The sequence below is a fragment of the Drosophila arizonae genome, chromosome 5 (genome assembly GCF_054131065.1).
Source record: "Drosophila arizonae isolate 15081-1271.41 chromosome 5, UAZ_ARI_1.0, whole genome shotgun sequence".
NCBI classification, from domain to species: domain Eukaryota; kingdom Metazoa; phylum Arthropoda; class Insecta; order Diptera; family Drosophilidae; genus Drosophila; species Drosophila arizonae.
The window spans coordinates 7,632,191-7,652,178 of NC_142925.1; the positions used below are offsets into that span (position 1 = coordinate 7,632,191).

General features: G+C 34.7%; 2 protein-coding genes across 4 annotated transcripts in view; both read left to right on the plus strand.

Moving 5' to 3' along the window:
* The first annotated feature begins 322 nt into the window (after window positions 1-322).
* Prx6c (Peroxiredoxin 6c) lies at window positions 323-1,527 on the plus strand. Its single transcript, XM_018009671.2, has 4 exons — window positions 323-518; window positions 646-1,020; window positions 1,087-1,162; window positions 1,234-1,527. The coding sequence occupies exons 1-4, from the start codon at window positions 436-438 to the stop codon at window positions 1,360-1,362; spliced, it is 663 nt and encodes a 220-aa protein (XP_017865160.1). The 5' UTR covers window positions 323-435; the 3' UTR covers window positions 1,363-1,527.
* A 777-nt stretch (window positions 1,528-2,304) lies between these two features.
* Window positions 2,305-19,988, plus strand: part of SLO2 (slowpoke 2) — a 154,170-nt gene continuing 136,486 nt past the window's right edge. Inside the window, exons 1-2 of one of the 3 annotated variants that reach the window (XM_089470275.1) lie at window positions 2,305-2,953; window positions 10,591-11,318. In XM_089470275.1, the coding sequence (XP_089326401.1) occupies window positions 11,239-11,318 (80 nt within the window). In that variant the 5' untranslated portion in view covers window positions 2,305-2,953; window positions 10,591-11,238. The remainder of the gene's footprint in view (window positions 2,954-10,590; window positions 11,319-19,988) is intronic. The other 2 variants (XM_089470280.1, XM_089470281.1) reach the window with 2 other exon arrangements.

Sequence of the window (19,988 nt, forward strand, 5' to 3'; positions counted from 1 at the left end):
AATTATTTATTATAAAATATGTATATATTATATTCATATAATATAGGCAGCTGCATTTGTGATTATTATTTTAAATTGCTTGGGTTGTAAATAAACAAGTGTTTAGCTGTATAACAGAGCTGTGTAATGCTGTAACGTGTATAACAATCAAGTATGCATAACAACTACACACACACACATGAATATCACAGTTGTATGCCAGCTCAGGCTTTGCTTTAGTGAGCTGTTGATCCGCTCTCTCGCTCTTCGCTCCTCGTTCTTCTTCTCTTCTGCTTTGCTGCTCGCGTCGTTTGTATGTGTGCTTGGCGTGTATAAAAGGCAGTCGCGCAGTCGAGTTGCCATTCAGTTGACTTCAACAGTTCAGCGACAAACAAGTAAAGTGAATTTTCGCTCTTCGCTCAATTTTAAATAATAAAATAAGAACAAGTAATCAAAATGCGTCTGGGTGCAACTATTCCAAACTTCAAGGCGGAGACCACAAAGGGTCCCATTAGCTTCTACGAATGGCAGGGCGACTCGTAAGTAAACGCACACACACTCATACAGTTGACAAAATAAGTTTGAGTACACTCATAAATATCCTCTAAATTATATGAAAAATTACATAATTATTTATAAATATAAATACTATTTCTTCTTCTCTAGCTGGGTTGTGCTCTTCTCTCATCCATCTGACTTTACGCCCGTGTGCACCACAGAGCTGGGTCGCATCGCTGTCCATCAGCCGGAGTTTGCTAAGCGCAATACCAAGTGCCTGGCCCACTCGGTGGATGCTTTGGACTCGCACGTCGATTGGGTGAATGACATTAAGTCGTATTGCCTGGATATTCCCGGCGATTTTCCATATCCCATCATTGCCGATCCCACTCGCGATCTGGCCGTGTCGCTGGGCATGCTCGATGAGGAACAGAGGCAGGATCCCGAGGTGGGCAAGACCATACGGGCGCTCTTCATCATCAGTCCGGACCATAAGGTGCGCCTGTCCATGTTCTATCCCATGTCGACGGGACGCAATGTTGAGTGAGTGGCGTGGAATGATTTCACTGAATTTAAGCATACTTATCTAATACCCTGTAATTTATTTAGTGAGATCTTGCGCACCATCGACTCGCTGCAGCTGACCGATCGCCTAAAGGTGGTTGCCACGCCCGCCAATTGGACTGTAAGTCCCTAACTCTTATATTCTCTATATGGAATTGTAAACTCATTTCATAAATCTTGCCACCACTGTAGCCTGGCACCAAGGTCATGATCTTGCCCTCCGTCACCGACGAGGACGCCCACAAGCTGTTCCCCAAGGGCTTCGACAAGGTCTCCATGCCATCGGGCGTTAACTATGTTCGCACCACTGAGAATTATTAGAGGACTCTAAAGTTATTATGGACCAAAAACAATATACACTATCGCGAACTAAATAGAAATAACAATATTTTTTTATATTTATAATTTTAATACACGATATCAAAGCTTTATAACATTCCCCTTGAATGAATAAATTAGTTAACTTTTTATATATATGTATCTAAATATTTGCCTTCCTTATTTTCTCGATACGATATTAGCATATTGATTGACAGTTGAGCTGTAAAGTGCATTCAAATTGAATTTGACTTTGAATTTGGTTTGGAATGCATTTGGCTGTGCGCTGTGACAGGGCTGACAGTTTAGCTTTTTAGCTTTTAAAGGTAACTTTTTATTTATATACACTTCAATTAGAATATTAACAAATTGTTTTGATCCACCTTTTAAGCCTCGACATCAGGGAATAATATTTAAGCTGGTTAATTTTATTTATTTATTTATTTATTTTTTTTTGACAGCTCTGTAATGGTTCTCGCTTTATACATAAATGCAAATCGTCGGACTTTATAAGATGACGATTATCATAGAATAATAAGAATAGAATATATATTTTTTTGATTGCTTTTTTATGTACTTAATTTTTTACTTTTTTACATACATTTAAAAAATAATATACATATAATAAATAAAACTTTAAAAATTATATTAATAATTCAACAATTTTATTTTATTTAAAACACTTTTAAATTTAGTCTGAAACATCTGACATTAATAAGGCAATCCAATCTGCCTTCCCTCACACACTCCAACCATGCTCAATATATGTGAGCCCACTGTAAAGCTTTTGGGCAAAGCTTGGCGCTTTAATGTTTGGCGCGCAGCTGTTTCTGATAAGCACTACGGGCACAGCAACAACAAGTACCAGCCTGAAAGACAACCGCAACAACAACGCTAGCCGTTTACCGTTCTTCACCTACGCCGCTTGACGCTGGCTTTCGCTCCTGTCTCAGTTCTTATTGAGCCTCGCGCGCGTTCGGTTCGCAAACGCAGTCGAACGAGAAATAAGAATTAATACTATAGTAATAACGGTAACGGTTGCGCTAACGGCAACGGCGTTGTATTGTTTTTGTGTAACTTTACGCTATTTGCATTTGACGAAAACTTTTTTCGCCGTTTCTTCGTCACTGTTGCTGGCCACCCACAAATTATTTATGTATTGTCCGCGTCGTGTGTGTTGTGTGAGTGAGATAGCAACAACTGCAAAGGGAGGCACACATCGAATGCCTTGCTAAGTGATCTGATCGTTTGTGCGTGTATGCCGTGCAGGTGTGAGTGTGTGCATGTGTGAGTGATTTTTTCTCCTTATCTTATTCTCTATTGATGCCAAAAAAAAAAAAAAAAAAAAATAAATAAATAAAAAAATAAAATAATAATACAAAGAAAACACTGTGAAATTTAATACTAAGCGTGCCGCATAAAAGTTTTGTGTCCATGCAGTGAATGCAACAACAACAACAACAACGAAAGGAACAACAACAACAATAATCAGCCAAAAAGTTTGGTGTTGTCAAAAGTTTTGATGACTTTTCGCATAAAATATGCTGGAAAACATTTACATCTCGGGCAGTAAAGTGTTAAAGAGCCTTAAAAGGTAAGAGATTTTATGCTCAACTTCACTCTCTGTCTCCCTCTCTCTTTCTTATGCGCTCTGAGTAATGCATTCAATTATCGCACTAGAATAAAACAAAAACAAGAAGCAAAAGTTAAACAGAGAAATAAATATATTCAGCTGCTGACTTTCTCATTATGTTGTAGTTTTTTCTGCCCTTCTTCTTGTTTTTTTTTTTTTTTTTTTTTTTTTTTTTTTGGCATTCGACCTTTGCTCCACGTTTGTCTCTAGGGCATTGAAGACCATTTATTTGGCATGCAGATGGCGACAATATTTGATTGGTTTCTGCATTTACCGTTAAGGCGAATGAAAGTTTATTGATTAACCGAAAGCTGAAGCAGGTGAAGAGCACTTCATAAACTTAATGAAATTCGGTTTTGAGAGAAAAAAATCAATTAAAACTAAAGCAAAGTGAATCCTTTACATTGATTTTTTTTGCGTATTGAGACTTTTTTAATTAATAAAGTTGACATCAGTTGAGATTTAAAAAATCAATTAGGTTTGAATTGTGAAAAATATTTATATTAATATGTAAGAGACATATTGATGACAGATTTTTTTACATGAAATATATGTTGGAATTTTTATATACTTATTTTTTTTTGAAGAATATAGTATTTGATGCTTTATGATTGATAATAGTAATTTAGTCTTATGTGTTGAAAAGTTTCTGATTTTTATTTTTATATTGAAAAATATATTTTAAATAGTTTCATTATTTAGAACATTTTTATGAATCGAAAGGGAAACAGATATTATTTGTGACTTATTTCACGCTTATAAAAAATGGAGAAAAAAAAAATTTATTTTATTTATTTATTTTATTTATTGTTTTTTATTTAAATTAAAATAAAAAAATTAAATTCCAACAAAAAATAATTCATATTTCGTACAATCTTATTTTCTGTTTAAAATTAAAAACATTTAAATTTACTAATTTTCCAGAATCCTAAAACTATGCAACAAAATATTATTAAGCAACTCTCCCATAGAGCTTTTCCACCACCACCAAATGTATTCAATTTTTAATCTGTTTGCCTGTAACAAAATTGAATTGAAATATATGAGTTAACTTTTGCAAAATTGTGTGGAAATTAGTTTTTCAGTTTGTGAGTGTGCGTGTGTGTGTGTTTGCTTTCAGGCTAAATGATTTATTATGCTTGATTAAAATATAAGCCAGAGGTATGCAATTTTAATCTCGGCCAACGTTTCAACAATGAGCGGGGGCCGCAAATGCGAAGACCTTTCTCATATTTAATGTCTCAATTAAATTGGTGGACAAAAAGGTTAAACTATTTGACCTTTTTGTGCTGTTTCTGTTACAAAATACCAACACAAAATACCAACAAAAATACCAAAAAAGAGGCACACACAGCGCTGCTAAATAAATAAATATTTAAATATAATTTAAAGCTTATCGAGGATAATTCGAAAAGCAGTCACAAAAGTTGAGAAAGTCAGGCCGACGGCAAATTGTAAATGAGAAGGAGAAGTGTGAAAGAGAGAGAGGGATGGAGAGGGTGAGGGAGAGGAAGCATGGAGTGAGAGCGACACTTGGACTAAGAACTGTAAACAGCTTTAGTCTTAAATATTTATAAACTTATTTTTTAATGCTGACTTTCTTTTTCGCTTTTTTTGTTTTTGTTTTTGTTTTTTTTCTGTTGTAATTATGCCGTCTAAAGTGGGATTTATAAAATGTTAATTTTAATTAAGAGCCGGAATGAGGGCCACAAAAAGAAAACATGGCGAGAGCAAAGAGATGAGCAGCCCCAAACGGGCAACAATGAGAAAAAGATAAAAACAATGCGAAACGTTAGCGGCCGAAGGGGGCAACAGCAGCTGAACAAGATGAAGAGCTTAAGAGGGACAACTGAATGTGGTTGAGAGGAAATACAGGTGTGCTGTGTGGGTGGGAAACGTGCGAGCGGAGCGGAACGTACAAGTGTGTGTGTGTGTGCGTGGGTGTTTGGTTGTGTTGGGGCGTGTTATATACATACATATTTTTTTTTTTTTTTGCGGAAGTGTGGGTGGGCTGGCGCGAATTTTGCGCGTCCATTGTTTTGGCTGTTGTTGCATAAAGCGGGTCAAGTTTTTCTTATAAAATATTCCAAGTGCTTGACAAGTCACCAAAAAAAAAAAAAGATAAAATAAAAACAACAACAACAACAACATCAGTAGCAGCAGGCGCAGCATCCGCAACAGCAGCCGCAGCACCACCAGCTGCAGCGCTATGCGTGGCGACCTTTGCGGTTTAAAGGCATCAGGCTAAGGGAGGGGCGGCAGGGAGGCCTTTGGATAATCTAACCAAACAAAATGCTGCTCAAAGGCACACAAAAACAGTCACAACTGACGACTTCTTATGGGACATTGTCAGCCAAAGAATAATAAAGCCCCGAGCGCTGTCTGAAAGTAAAACAAAACCTCGCAGCCAATGGCAAAGCAACTGGGGAAATTGTGTATACGCTACCCAAATTATATGGGAAATGAATTTGGATAGCTAAAACTAATTATTTATACTATGTTAATCAACAGTAAATAATAGTATAGCATTATAATTTAATTGCATTAGACACATTTTAAATATTATTTTCCGATTAAATGAAATCATAATAAAAATAGTTTTATGTTATATTTTTCATTAGTTGGAGGTTTAGTTAAAAAAAAAACACCTAAAAATGATGTGAATAATATTTTTAACAAATTTTTTTTATTTATTAATGTTAATTTTACTTAATTTATTTTTGAATATTATTTTTTTTTAATTTTTTATATAATATTAAATAAATAAAAAGTATTAAAAAAAATTATTAATTATTATTAATTAATTTATTTATTTAAAAAAATTTATCTAGATCAAATATTGTAATTAAAAAAATCAATAAATAAAATATTAACTTTATATTATTTATTTAAGAATTGTTTTTAATATTAAAAAAATATATTTGCTAGCCAGCAGCTTTTCATTTTAAAATTATATATATAAGTTTTTTTTTGGCATATAAAAAAATATAAATAAACTATAATTATTTCAAATTCTGTTTAGTCTTTCAAAGTGCAAAACTTATCTTACAAAGCTCTCTCTACAAATATTTCAATTAATTTTAATTTATGAATATTTACTTCATTATTCCATTCAAAAGTTCTTAAGTCTAGATTTCAATATTTGAGCATGATTAAAATCCCTCTTATAACATCAATGGCTTTGGCAGCAAATCCCTTTGGCGTGAGTCAGAGCACTTAACATGCGCTGTATGCTCAGCTAACGAGCAGAGTGTAGGGCATGTGGCAAGAGTTAGGCAGAAGACGGGTACAGGTTGTCTCACAATGAACTGGGTGTGGATGAGGAAGAAGAAGCTCAAACTCAAGCAGAAGCAGAAGCTAAAGAGATGATGATGAAGTGTCAGTGGCCAAAAGGGATACGCGGCTTGTGGCTTGTGGCAGAGAAAACAAAAACTCAGCTAGGCAATTATTGTTGATGAATATGGTAGGAAATATGAACAGAAGAGAACAGAACAGAAAAGTAAGCTAAGCTGAGCTCCCAGCACGCTACAACACGCGAAACTTTTGCTTCAACATCAAATAGTAGGTTGAATATACAATGCAAGTATGCGTTTGGGTTGAGGATAGTAAAAGATATTATTTTCGAAATGTTAGCGCCGCATGAAATACAATAATTTGTTATCTGTCCCAAGCGCAAGCAAGAGTCCTACGCCATCCTTTGTCCTACTCTGGTGGCAACCTAGCAGTCTATAAATCAAAATTTCTGTGTGTGTGTGTCTGCGTTTAGACCACATAATTAAGGCATTAGATAGATGACCAAATGATGGCCTAAAAACACATTTACTCACATATTTTGCGGGGTCAACCGTATTTTCCCTTTCACATTTGCTTTTCGTTTTTATTTTTGTATTTTTTTGTTGTATTTTTCATACTTTGCCATCGTAAATAATGTTTAGAAATTAAATTCATGCGTTGCTCATTTGGTCACGTATTGATGGCAACTCATTGTTGTTGCTGTCATTTCCTTTTTTATATTTACAAGTAAATATTGAGCAAAATATAATTAAAATTTGTGTTTAAATTTGAGTTCATTAAATCGACGTGCGGCTGGAAGCGGCTGTTTGTATATATAAATATTATTACGTATATAAAAAACTATATACAAAAAAATTTTAATATAAATTTAAATTTTTGTTTACATTTGATTTTACTGCAAATATTTGTTGATTTCCCGAAATGAATATATTATATGAAATCATTATACCCTGAACCCATTTTCAATGGGAAATCAGGGTATAATGGTTTTGTTGAAATGTATGTAACAGGCAGAAGGAGGCGTGGCAGACCCCACAAAGTATATATATTCTTGATCAGGGCGACGAGCTGAGTTGATTTGGCCCTGTCCGTCTGTCTGTCCGTCTGTCCGTCTGTCCGTATGTATGAACGCGTCGATTTCAGAAGATATAAGAGCTAGAGACTTCAAATTTTTTTTAGAATGTCCGTAATTACAGTGCGCATATCAAGTTTATCATTAAAAATCGATAACTCATCCCGATCTTTTTTTTATCGATAAAAAACCTTATCGAAAACCAGTTATAAAATTATATCTTCTACACCTTTATTGCTAGAGTCTCCAAATTTTTAATGTATGCTTACATGCAATTTATACAATTTCGGTTTTTGTTAAAATTAACCCCCCACCTCTAAGTTCACCCCCTCACCCTCACTTTTGTAAAAAGCGTATTTCAAATACTAGAGACTTGTGCTTTGGCAATTACATGCATATTCATGTTATAATCATAATCTGAAAGTTTCATGAAGATCGTACGTCCATAAAAAAAGTTATTAAACTATTAAGTTCTCATAGTAAGCGCACACTGCAGCCCATGCGTGTTTATGCGTGTGTGTGTATGTGTTTGTGTATGTGTGTGTGTATGTGTGTCTGTATGCGTGTGTGTGTATGTGTGCCTGTGTGTGCGTACGTGCCTGTGTGTGTGTGTGTGTGCGTGTTTCTTGTGTAAGCTGAAAGACGCGAAAAATTATTGAAATATCTATTGCTCCAAGGGTTCAGGGGATCTCGTAGTCGAGCAGTCTCGACTAGAGCTTTCTTACTTGTTTTTTCTTTCATTTAATTGGATCATATTTGTTTGATTATGAGTTACGTTTCCATTATTATTTATATTTATTTTAATACAGTTTTTGTCAGCTTTTTTTTTTTTTTTTTTTTTTTTTTTGATAAATTTTTTATTCGTAATAGCAAAGCAAATTTCTTTGATTTCCATTTTTATTTGCAATTTTTTTGCTATTTAAAATAAGTTTTGTTTGTTTGACATAAAAATGTTGACTTTACTTTAAATATACTTAAAAATATATATTTTAATATTTATAATAATAGAAATGTTGAACAAATAATATAGACTTGACTCACACAATTAAAAAAAAAAAAAAAAAAAAAAAAATAATAATAATAATAAAAAATATAAATTTAAAATTTGGAGCATACTATATGTGGTTTAACCAAACAGCTGATATTCCGGATTTTTAGATACATCAATTTAGGTATAAGAATTTAATAAATAATACAGCTTAAATACTACAAAATTTAAATTCCTTAGGCAGCCCATAAAAATGCTAATTTTCTTTCTATAAATAAATTTTCTTTTCTTGGTATTTATACAACATTTTCCCTAATCCTGTTTACTTGGCATAAATTGTAAAGATTGTCGGCTTGACGCGTCTGTGCCAACAAATTACCGTAGCCAAAAACAAAATCGGGCCCAGAGATTTGCTTGTGAATTAATGCCAAGCGTCAAACTATAAATATAATTGAAAAACTTATTTGAACATTTTGCTGCGGCGTAAGCCAATTATAAACTAGGCACAATTTGCACAGACAGAGAGGGAGGGAGAGAGGGAGGGAGAGAGAGTGAGACAAATGGCCCAGTGAGCGGGCGAAGGGAGGCGTGGCGAGCAGCAAATTTGCTGTAACTAATTAAAAACGCTTTAGGCACAAAATATTTTATGGCCGAAATGCAATGAGGGAAAACGTTTGAAACTCGAAAGGCGACAATCTAATTAATGTGCAGGACGCAAAAATTTATATTAGCCAAGAACAAAACGTGCACCTGGCTGGGATAGAAACAGCTGTCTGTACGTGTGTGTGTGTGTGTGTGTGTAATTGCTTAAATTTCTCACAACAAGTGGGCGTGGCAGCGCGATTTATGTGCCACAGCCGGTCTAAGACTAAGCTGTGGCAGCTGATTTGATTACGCAGACAGCAAACAATCAGAGGAGCACCAAAGATGTGGGAGAGAGAGAGAGTGAGGGAGTGGGAGAGAGCGAGTGTGAGGGGGATAGGGAATTTATTGAAGAAAACAGCTCTTGGTCAGATGCTGCGATGTGCTCTATCTCTATCTGTCTTTCACTCTCTCTCTCTCCCTCTCCCTCCCTCTCGCTATCTCTGTCTAGCTGTCAGTCTGGCTGCCCATTCATATGAGAGTTTGCTTTGTCTGCATTGTTGAGCAAGAAAAACTTGACTTGACATTGATTTGTTTGGCAGCTTCAATTTGCTGATGTTGTTGTTGCTGTTGTTGTTGCTTTTTATAATCAAGATTTGCTTTACACAAAAATAAATGGATTTTATGCTTAGCCATAGATTCGAGGATTAAAATGGATCAAATCCCATTGTGCTCATATCGATGGGTTCATATGTGCGTGCTGCCTAAACGTTTGCATGTCGAACTTCTTTCGCTGGCAATTAAATGATTATGTGTTGATGAGTGAAAGTGAGAGGAGTCGTTTATATAAGACCTAGATCCTGTCAATAAACAATTCAGGAGAAATATTTATAGAAAAATGACTAACTAGTAGTAAAAAATGTGTGGAAAAAATATATTATTTGTTGTGTTTGTTGAAGGATTTCTTGGCGTATGTTCAGATTAATATATTGGTTTATATGTTATGGTATATAATATTAAATATGCAATGTGTAGGCTATTATTTATAAAAAAAAATAACCCTTTCTTATTTAAAAAAAATTTTTTAAATTTTGAAATCAGGACTACCCAAATAAATCAAGCTCTATATAGATTGTAATCAATTTAATAAAAAAAATATAATATATGTTACCGAGACGAGCTTGGTCTGAGTTTGTTATAGACCATCAAAACTTTAACTCTGCTGTTTATAGAGATCCATAAAAATTTTCTTAGTGTGTTCAACAATGCGATATCGTCTCATTTTATAGTATTAAGCGAATAAAAATTAGCAATTAAATTGAGGAATTATTTTAAAATGTATAAAGACTTGTATATAAATTGTATTAAATGGTTTATACATATCCATATATTCTTATATACATATATCCATATCCACCCATAAGAAAATTATTTTTTAATGCCTTTCTATGCGATTTTCATATAGTCAAAGAGTCAAAATACTAAAATAAACTACTTTAAACAGCTCAGCAAGCTGCAAAGCAAATAAAATGCTATTATCTAAAACCCACTCCAGCTAATGCTTCCTATTAAGTATCGCCTTTCTATGCAATACTCAATAATTAGACATTCTTAATTAAATGATGTGATTTCAATTAACTTTTATGTCTGCCCAACTTACAGGACCCCCGTCGAAGTGCTCAAAGCGTAGTAGCTGCGACGGTAGCTACCGAATCTGACATGGCAATTGCAATAAATTGCAATTGAAATTGAAATTGGCATATTGATAGATTGGTGGCGATTGGAGAGGGGACGACGCGCATACGCCAAGGCGCCAAGGTGTAAGCCTGGTGCAAGATATTCGCCAATCTGTGGACGCGCCTACGTTCGCCACGGCCCAATCGGGCCAGTGGTGGCGGCTATCTGCTGACGGGGACAAGTGCGGCGCGCGAGGATGAGCTGCTGGGCGTGACAGGTGGACGAAGGAAGCGGCTTGACATAGTGCCCGATGATTGGAGGCAAACTGATGATGCTAGAGCGGCAGCAGCTGCTGCCAATGGTGCTGCGGCACCTACCACACCTGCCGTTGCTGTTGCTGTTGCTTCAGTGCCAGCTGCTGGCAACGAGTGCTTAATTAATGTGACGGACTTTAGTGATTTTCAAGAGGCAACTGAAACTGAGCGGCAGATCGAGCAGCCGGTCGCTGTATTGCAAGTGCCAAGCATAACGACCACAAACATCAACAACAACAACTTGAGCAACAGCAACAACAACAACAACATTAACAACAACAATAACAACAGTAGTAGCAACAACAACAACAACAACAACATGTCACGCATTTTACAGCCTCGTTATCGTTTTCGTGATCTGCTGCTGGGCGATTTCTCATTCAACGATGATGGCGAAAGGTAAGTGTGGACACCGTCTCTATCTACTAATTGAGCCAACTTGATGGTTTACTTTTATAATATTACACACACACACACACACATACAGTCAGTGACAGCTGTGTGCACTTCTTCTAACTTAGTTCTGCTAAAGCTACACGCCATCATATGTAATTACAATTATATTGCGTATACGCCTAGTCGTCGCCTGGCAGCAAACAGCAATAGCAGCAGCTGCAGTCGACGACTTTTTATGCGCTTGTTGAGAGCCCCATGGCTAGCACTTGAAGTGTGTAACACATTTAGAGACCGTTGTATGAATAATATATTTATCTTTATGGCAATATGTATATAAAGTATATATGTACATATATTTACGGCCAGTTCTATGGCCGAGGTTCTTCAAGTGCTCTGAATTACCGAAGACAAAATGCTGTGAAAAAATGAAAAAAAAAAAAAATAAATATTAATAAAATTTCATTGCCTTTATATTATTACATATATGAGCAAGAATTATTTTTATTTTATCTTTAAATATATAAAATATCAATGAAATAATATAAACAAAATTAATATTTAAAATATATATATATATATATATATATATATATATATATATATATATATATATATATTTTATTTATAATAATTATAAAAATATAAAATATATATTAAAAATTATATAATTAATAACAAAAATATATATTATTATTTTTCTATATTTTTTCATTTCTGAAAAGCAAAAAACTTGTATAACACATTTTAAATAAAGCAAAAATAATATTATTTATATACATTTTTAATAAAAAAAAACTTCATGGAAAAATCTTTCTGATACTCAAATTGTTCAGACATTTGACAACAAATTTTAATATACTCTAATTTAATATCTATATTCTATATATCTATCTATATATCAATTTATTTAGTCAACTCAAACGACTTTGAAAAGGAATATGAATTACTTTATCTCAAAGCTCACTCTATTATAATTTTCTCATAAGAAAAGCTATGCCTACCCGTAACTCATTCTTAGCTTCTAACAAAACGTAATTTTAGGGTACATGGTTTGCGGTCTTGATAAATGTTTAGCTACGATTGCTTTGCGTCTTTTTCGTTCTACTTAATTGCAATTAAATGCGGACTAAAAATAATGTTAATTGCATTTGCTAACTGCACAAACAGGCTGGGCGTAGCCTAAGTATTCATATACATAATTTATGACACTTTTGCCTCAGATCGATTTATCGATTCTCACTTGACATGCTTACAGGGCGGGGACAACATTGAGGTATTAACTGTCTGTGTCTGTATGCATGCATGCATGTGTGTGTGTGTGCCTGAGTGTCTGTATCTGTATGTGTGAAATATGTGGACGCGCCTTGGTTCAATAATCGCGCACTTTTGTCATCAATTATTTACCAACTGCAAATGGCAAAAAGTGTCGGTGCCGTGTCCGGGCCTGATATGGCTTAAAACGCGTTACCCGTAGCGATGACCCTCAGCGATGACGGACCAAACACGAACCGACGGACAGGCGAATTGAACAATCGAAATCGAAAACGAAAATAAATGAACGAAGGGGAACAATTGAATTTGTAATGGCAAACGATTTGTTGATATCAAATCAGGAGCTTTCATTTAATTCTAAAAATAAGTTAAGTAAATAAATTATTTACATAAAATTAGATAAATATTTGGTAAACACTGGAAAAGCTTGTAAACTTTTATATCAAAAGAAATAAATGTTATTCGGCTTATAAATTAAACAAAAAATATTTAACAAAAATATATATAAAAATATATACATAAAAAAGTATATATAAAAATATATATAATAAAATATATTTTACTGAAAATGATTATTTATCTATACATTTAAAATAGTTGGTCTAAAATAGTAAGTCTAACCTTTTTATGTTACGAAAGTAAACAAATGACTCAAATTTCTAATCAACAAAAAATATATAAAATGTCGTTGCCCCTGCAGCCACTGTCATTTGATACAAGTTTGCTTAGTCTCTTTCGCGTATGTTTTGGAACTGCAAACAGTACCCGAATATATATGCTTCCTACTAAACTTCCCATGCCAATCCCATCCTTCATTCGGGCCAAGTGACAGCTCAACGAATTTGAATCCGTGTGCATAAAACAAATCGATATTCACAGATTTTATTTGGATTCTATGCCAAAGTGCAATCGATGTCACCAGAAATGACACAAAACGAAAAAGCTAAAAAACAATTAGAAGTGCAATGGGAAGCCCCGAAAAAAAAAATCCAATTCATTTTCATTCATTTTTCCTCTTTCCTATTGTTATATTTTCACATATGTGTTCGCTGCATTGTTGACTGGGTCAATCCTGCTGCGGTGGTCAAGATTAGAGTGGCTTTATTCAAAAATCTATTTGTGGGAAAAAAAACAATACTTTCAGCTAAGCTGTCCTATTTTGAATATACAAATTAAATTTTCCAGTGATTGAATGGTTGGACTATGTAAACGAATATTAAAACAATAAAAAAGAATTTAATTGAATTATTTATCGTAGTTAAGCTGGTATGTTAAAGAAGAGCATAGATGGAAAAATCAGTAGTATATATGAATATGATTATTATCATTGCTGTACAGCAAATTTTTATTATCATTATTATCATTTTGATTATCATTTTTATCATAAGACAAATAGAAAATGTTTAGCATTGAACGTAATCTTAACATGCGCCTAACATACTCTTAACATGATTTTAACATGTTCTTAACCTACTTTGAATAAACTTAACATTCTTCGCTTTCGCACGCCAAGGTTCGAGCTATCAAATAATTTCTCAGAAAACTTTAATATCTTTCATGAAATTTATTCATTTAATCAACTTAATCAACACCTTTACGTGTCAACAAACTCAAAATTCTGTTGACTGTTATAGCTCAACTTTAGACAAGGCTATGAGTTGAGCTGCCTGTCAAATATTTGACAGACATTTTACCACTCCAAGAGAACTAGAACTTTAACAGTTATTTTGTATATAAATTAGATATTTAATATACAATTCGCGGTATTCCTATGTTCTAAAGGCCTACGCACCTGCTAAGCTACCTTGTTATAGTTAACCCCAAAAAAATGTTGTATAACAACTTACGTCATTTGCATGGTGGCCCCAACTAATCCGACAATAATTTGGTCATTAACTGAACAGCAAAAGTGTGTATCTTCCGCATGTGTGCATCATTTTAATGTGAATACATTTTAATTAGTTTATAAATGCTCCAATTCCATTTTGACAGGCGCTTGATAGGCGGCTGAATGGCGGGCAGTCGAACTAAGGGAATGGTTTAAATAAACCGTCAAAAGGTGTGTTCAGGTACCTGGAAAAATGTTATTGTATCTGACTGTGTACATATCTATATGAGTGTAAATATATATATATATATTCTGTAAACGAATATCTGTATCTGTATCTGTATCTGTAACTGTATCTGAATCTGTATCTGTATCTGTATCTGTATCTGTATCTGTGTATCTGTATCTGTGTATCTGTATCTGTGTATCTGTATCTCTATATTTGTATCTCTATATCTGTATCTCTATATCTGTGTATCTGTATCTGTGTATCTGTATCTGTGTATTTGTATCTGTGCATCTGTATCTGTGTATCTGTATCTCTATATCTGTATCTCTTTATCTGTATCTCTATATCTGTATCTCTATATCTGTATCTCTATATCTGTATCTCTATATCTGTATCTCTATATCTGTATCTCTATATCTGTATCTCTATATCTGTATCTCTACATCTGTGTATCTCTGTATCTGTGTATTTATATCTGTATCTCATCTCTTGAAACTCTGGTCCCTTTAGATAGATTTATTTACACCATATCCTTATAGTATAAAATGTCCGATCCCCAGATAATTGACTTAGATTTACTTCTTTATATCTCACATCTTTCTAACATCTACTGTGATACTCCTCAGGGAAATATGTGTTTGCCAGTTCGTTTTCAATCTGAGGGATTTCAATTTTTCAGCTCTAAACTGAACTTGAATTGTCTAGAGATTGTGACAATAATAAATTTATTGACATCTTTTTCATTTGGGTTGGACAGCTAGAGCCGGCCTTGCAGCTGGGACCAGAACCAGGAACAGGACCAGGAACAGGAACAGGAATAGGAACAGGGAGTAGGTCAGGACAAGTGCTTGACAGCTTAAGGCACGTGAAATTGTTTAAGCTGTTTAAAGATTGCAAATATTAGTTGCGCATACGCCCCCTTGTGAGCTCCCAGCGGGGCCATAAGGTAACGTTCGGTGCGTATGTGCTGGCCATAAAATGCCCGTGTGCGTGTGTGCGTGTCGTGGCACACAAAATCATATTTTGTTGCCAATGCTCGCCCATTTGCATTTAATGTGGCGTAAATATTTTAATTTTTTATAAGCCCTGAATTGCTCAGCTGACTGCGACGTGCGTAAGTGGCCGTGGCAGTTGCCATTCTAATGCCACGTCGTGGCCCCAACCACTTGAGCGGCTTCCTACCTCCGCGCTGCCACCAAACTAAATAAAAGCTGCTCGCCGCGCTGTTGTGGCACATGCCCCACTTGCCTTATAGCAGGCTCGCTGAATGCCTGCACGTCCGCTGTGCGATAATGATACCTTGTCCCAATCTGATCACATTTTTTTTTTGTCGAGAATTTGGTGAAAATTTGGCAATGGTTGCTAAATGCGTAGAATGTGAAAAAATATATTATAATAATAAGTATATATTTTACAAATATTTTGTAAATATGACTATATATTTTTAATATAATATACCATATATTAGACCAGAAGTTGGGGGACGAAAAATAGGGATTGGGGAATATTGGATGGATGGAGAAATAAAGATATATTTTGGGAATAGAGTAAAGAATGAGAGAAAGAGAGAAACGGGAGGGGAGGAAAAAAGAAGAAATGAAAGATAATACTATGCGGAAAGAGCAAGAATGCTAGACAGATATGTAGATCGACAAAGTCAAGATTTCTTTATGAGACTCTACTAAAAATATAATAGTTAAGGTTGGGAAAAACATACTTGAATGCTTATTCAAGTTTCAGCTAGATTCTATTTTATAATGCCCACAAATCTAATTTCCTTAATTTTTATAATCTTAAAGAAAATCGTTTATCAGAAATTATATAGGCTTCAACAGCAAAAAATTACCTTTCATATTTTTAAATTTATTATAAACCCAATTTTTGTGAAATTACAAATTTTATGATCACGTTAGGGATTATATTTAAAAGTTGTTCCCTATATCTCATTCATTTGTTTTAATTTGTTTCAACATTAATTTGCATGAAGTTTCTTTATCCTTTACACTTCACAGGGGTATATAGTAATTTTCCGCACTCTCCTTTGCAATCTGACATAGAGTATACACAGTTTCCCCTTAAGCAGTTGTCACACATCTGTAAGCCGTGTTCCTTGTGGGCTTAAAGGCTTTGTGGCACCTTTTGTGGCCACCCTTTTTGGGCTTTGCCTGTCGCGCTTTGTTTTTGGGGCACGTTAAGAAACCAAGGCAAAGAAGAAGCCGTAGCAGCGGCAGAAAAATAAAGTATATATTTAATTTATATACTCGAAACGCGCTGCTTTGTGTCGTCGATGCTGACGACAGCGCTAAAAAGATTTATGTGCATGGAAAATGCAAAATTTTATGGCTTTAATCCTAACACATAAACTATGCACAAAATGAGCCCACTCGTCCGGCATTTAATTGCCCCTCCAACTGTCTGAAAGGTTTTTCGGGCCGTTAAATTATGAAATGCTCTAAAATGTGTTGCTTGTTAAATCTGACGATAAGTGCCTAATTAATCTCCACAGACCTTTTGCGCCTTAAAGGTCAATCCTAATTTGCCCAATTTTCCGATGCTGCAACACAAAATTCTTATAATTTATATATGTACATCGAAATATTTCGTAATATTTCCACTTGGGCTTCATTAGCAGCCAACAAATTGTGGCACAAGAGATTTTTCACGGCCAAGTGCGCACTTGAAATGATTTGGAAAATATGTTTATGCTCACAATGGAAAATTGCTGGCAAGATAAGTGAAAATGTTCAATTAAGGTTTATACAAGAGATGAAGAAAAAAATATGAATAAAACGAAGAAAAATATATAAGAAAATGCTTTTATACAGAGATCAACAGTATGGAAAAAAGGGTTCCCAACACAGGACACTGCTTAATACAGCGAAAAGTTTCCTCATTATAACTAAGTAAGGGTTGGTTATATATAAGTATGTATATCCAGCCAGACAAAAGCCAGCAGAAATCGCCGTCAAGGTAAACGGTAAACGGTAGCATTTCCAGGTAAAAGATGCTGCGGCTGAGTAATGGCAAATTACTTACTTGTTTTCCCCCTTCTTCTTTCAGTTTTTCGCACGTTTAACACAATTTTGTGTAAACAAGCGCGTGGCAGCAAAAACAAAGTAGAAAAAATAAATTGAAAGGGGAAAAACAAGCATAGCAAAAGGAAAGCAGAGCGGATGTTGGCGAAGATTAAATGCTCTAGCTTTGAAATAAAAAGTGATTGTGGTAAATGATATTAAAAGATAATCAAAATTAGATTTTGATTGTTATGTCTTAAATAAATACACCGTTAAATATTTTTAAAATAAGCATCAATATTTTCCTTAATTTGCAACCTGAAAATCTGTTAATTAACATAGGGTAACAAATGTACTGTTAAGCTCTGTCGCAATCTTACAGCGCTAAGCTGTCAGCGTTTCATTTTCAGCCGTGTTAAGCCGCAAGGTTAATATTAAGCGATTAATTGTGCTTTAGACATGTTTTGATTGCGATTGTATTATGCCTTTAGAAGTTTTAAGTGCTTAAGGCATTTTTGTTGTTGAAAATTTTACAACAGCAACGTTAAAAAAACAACCTAAAAATGGAGGTATGACCTGTAAAGTGCTTTCAAAGGAAAGCAAGCGCTTGCATTTTTATAGAGACTTAATTAACCTTACTCACTTAACACTCAATTTGTACATTAACTTAGCAAATTAAACAATTAGTGAACTTTCGCAACTTTTGCAGCAACAGCCAATTTGCATTTTGCCACCAACAATGGCGGAACTATCGACTTGCTCCATCGATGTTATGCTCAACAGGTTCTGTGAGAAATGCAGTCCCTGTTAAGGTATGCAGTGCAAGACTTAAATTTTAGCAGGGGCCTTCTTTTAATGTAATGCCTGATAAGTTGTGCAGCAGAGCAGCGTTCACTGTTAAAAGACTATTTTCTTCTAATACTTTAATGCCCAGCTGCACGATCACACACTGCACGACTGACCTTGAAGACTGACTGAAGGAATGCTATAGCTGCTGCCCTTTATATAGGGCAACTTCCACTCAAACACTAAGTCGCTCTCAAATGTTGAACCCGACGACAGGTAGACATCGTTTCAGTCGAGCATAAAGAGACTAATGGGAATACTCTCTTCAGCTGCAAGCACTCTAGCTTCGTTTTACTTTAACTACCGAATGAGTACTGCTGTGTGCATATAGACAACTTAAATGATCTTCGTCTCTTGAGAGTCGGAGAGTCAGACGGAGAGACACTTTGGGATACAGACAGAGAGAGATATACAGAATAAGCCAGATCTAGCCTGAAATAGGCTAAGCTGGCTGCACTGGAGCAGAGTAATGTAATGTTAGGCAGCTATGCTGACTGTTAAGGCTGATAATCGTTAACATAAGCATAAAAATTTCCTCTGGTATTATTAACATAAGTATTTAATGTGTAGTATTGTATCATCATTTCACTATAAATGATGTCAGATCGACGATTCTTATATTCCAAAATAAGAGTATTTAGAAAGGTTGTAAAGATAAGCCAGCACTTGACACCACTTCCCTGTTTGGTTTTATGGGACTTGGCCATAAGCGTGTCTTAAAGTGGCTTTAAGTTTGGCCACTGTGCATCCGACAAAACTGAAACTTGACTCATATAAATTGTGAATTTTATATATGCGATGCAAGCCAAAAACTACCAACTTTTGACTGTTATTCTGTTGTTGTTGTTAGTGGGATACTCTAAGCCATATGCACTTCTGTGTGTGTGTGTGTGTTTGCTTTGAGCCAGACAGTCGCAGTTAATTTCACAAATCCACAGAGCACTCGTGTAATCATAAAACTTTGAACACTTCAGGGCTGCGTCAATCATTTGCATAGCTCTCGACCCCTCGATCCCCCTTGTTTTAGCCCTACGGCGGGACAACATGCAGCGTAATCCCTTCTGTAATACCCGCTGTCTATTCATAATGAATGCATTATGTGAGCTCACTGGCGGTTGGTGTATTTTTGTTGCGCTAGATAGAGGTATTGTGGAAGCGCTGGTTACACACAATATTTTTATGTAAAATATATGATAAAAATCTAAATACAGATTAGGCGAACAAGTGGAATACTGTTTGAAAAAGGAATACATTCAAATTTTACTTGTAAAAGAAACAATAATAAAATAAATCATATTTATAAAATATTAGCCTTACTTACTCTTAAAGGCCTAAAAAAATTGACAGGTAATATAATTATCTTTTTAAAATTTAAATTTTTAGACGTTTTGACTCTTCGCAAAAAAAATCATTAATTATTAAATTATTTACCTATATAAAATTTCTCCCCCATCTCCAATATTTATTACGCTCATTTCCCTTTG

Bases quoted from the DNA above. Each gene is read 5' to 3' on its own strand.
- Prx6c (XM_018009671.2), top strand. From the start codon at position 436: ATGCGTCTGGGTGCAACTATTCCAAACTTCAAGGCGGAGACCACAAAG. The intron at 1,021-1,086 runs GTGAGTGGCGTG...TAATTTATTTAG, and splicing joins TCGACGGGACGCAATGTTGA to TGAGATCTTGCGCACCATCG. The intron at 1,163-1,233 runs GTAAGTCCCTAA...CCACCACTGTAG, and splicing joins CCACGCCCGCCAATTGGACT to CCTGGCACCAAGGTCATGAT.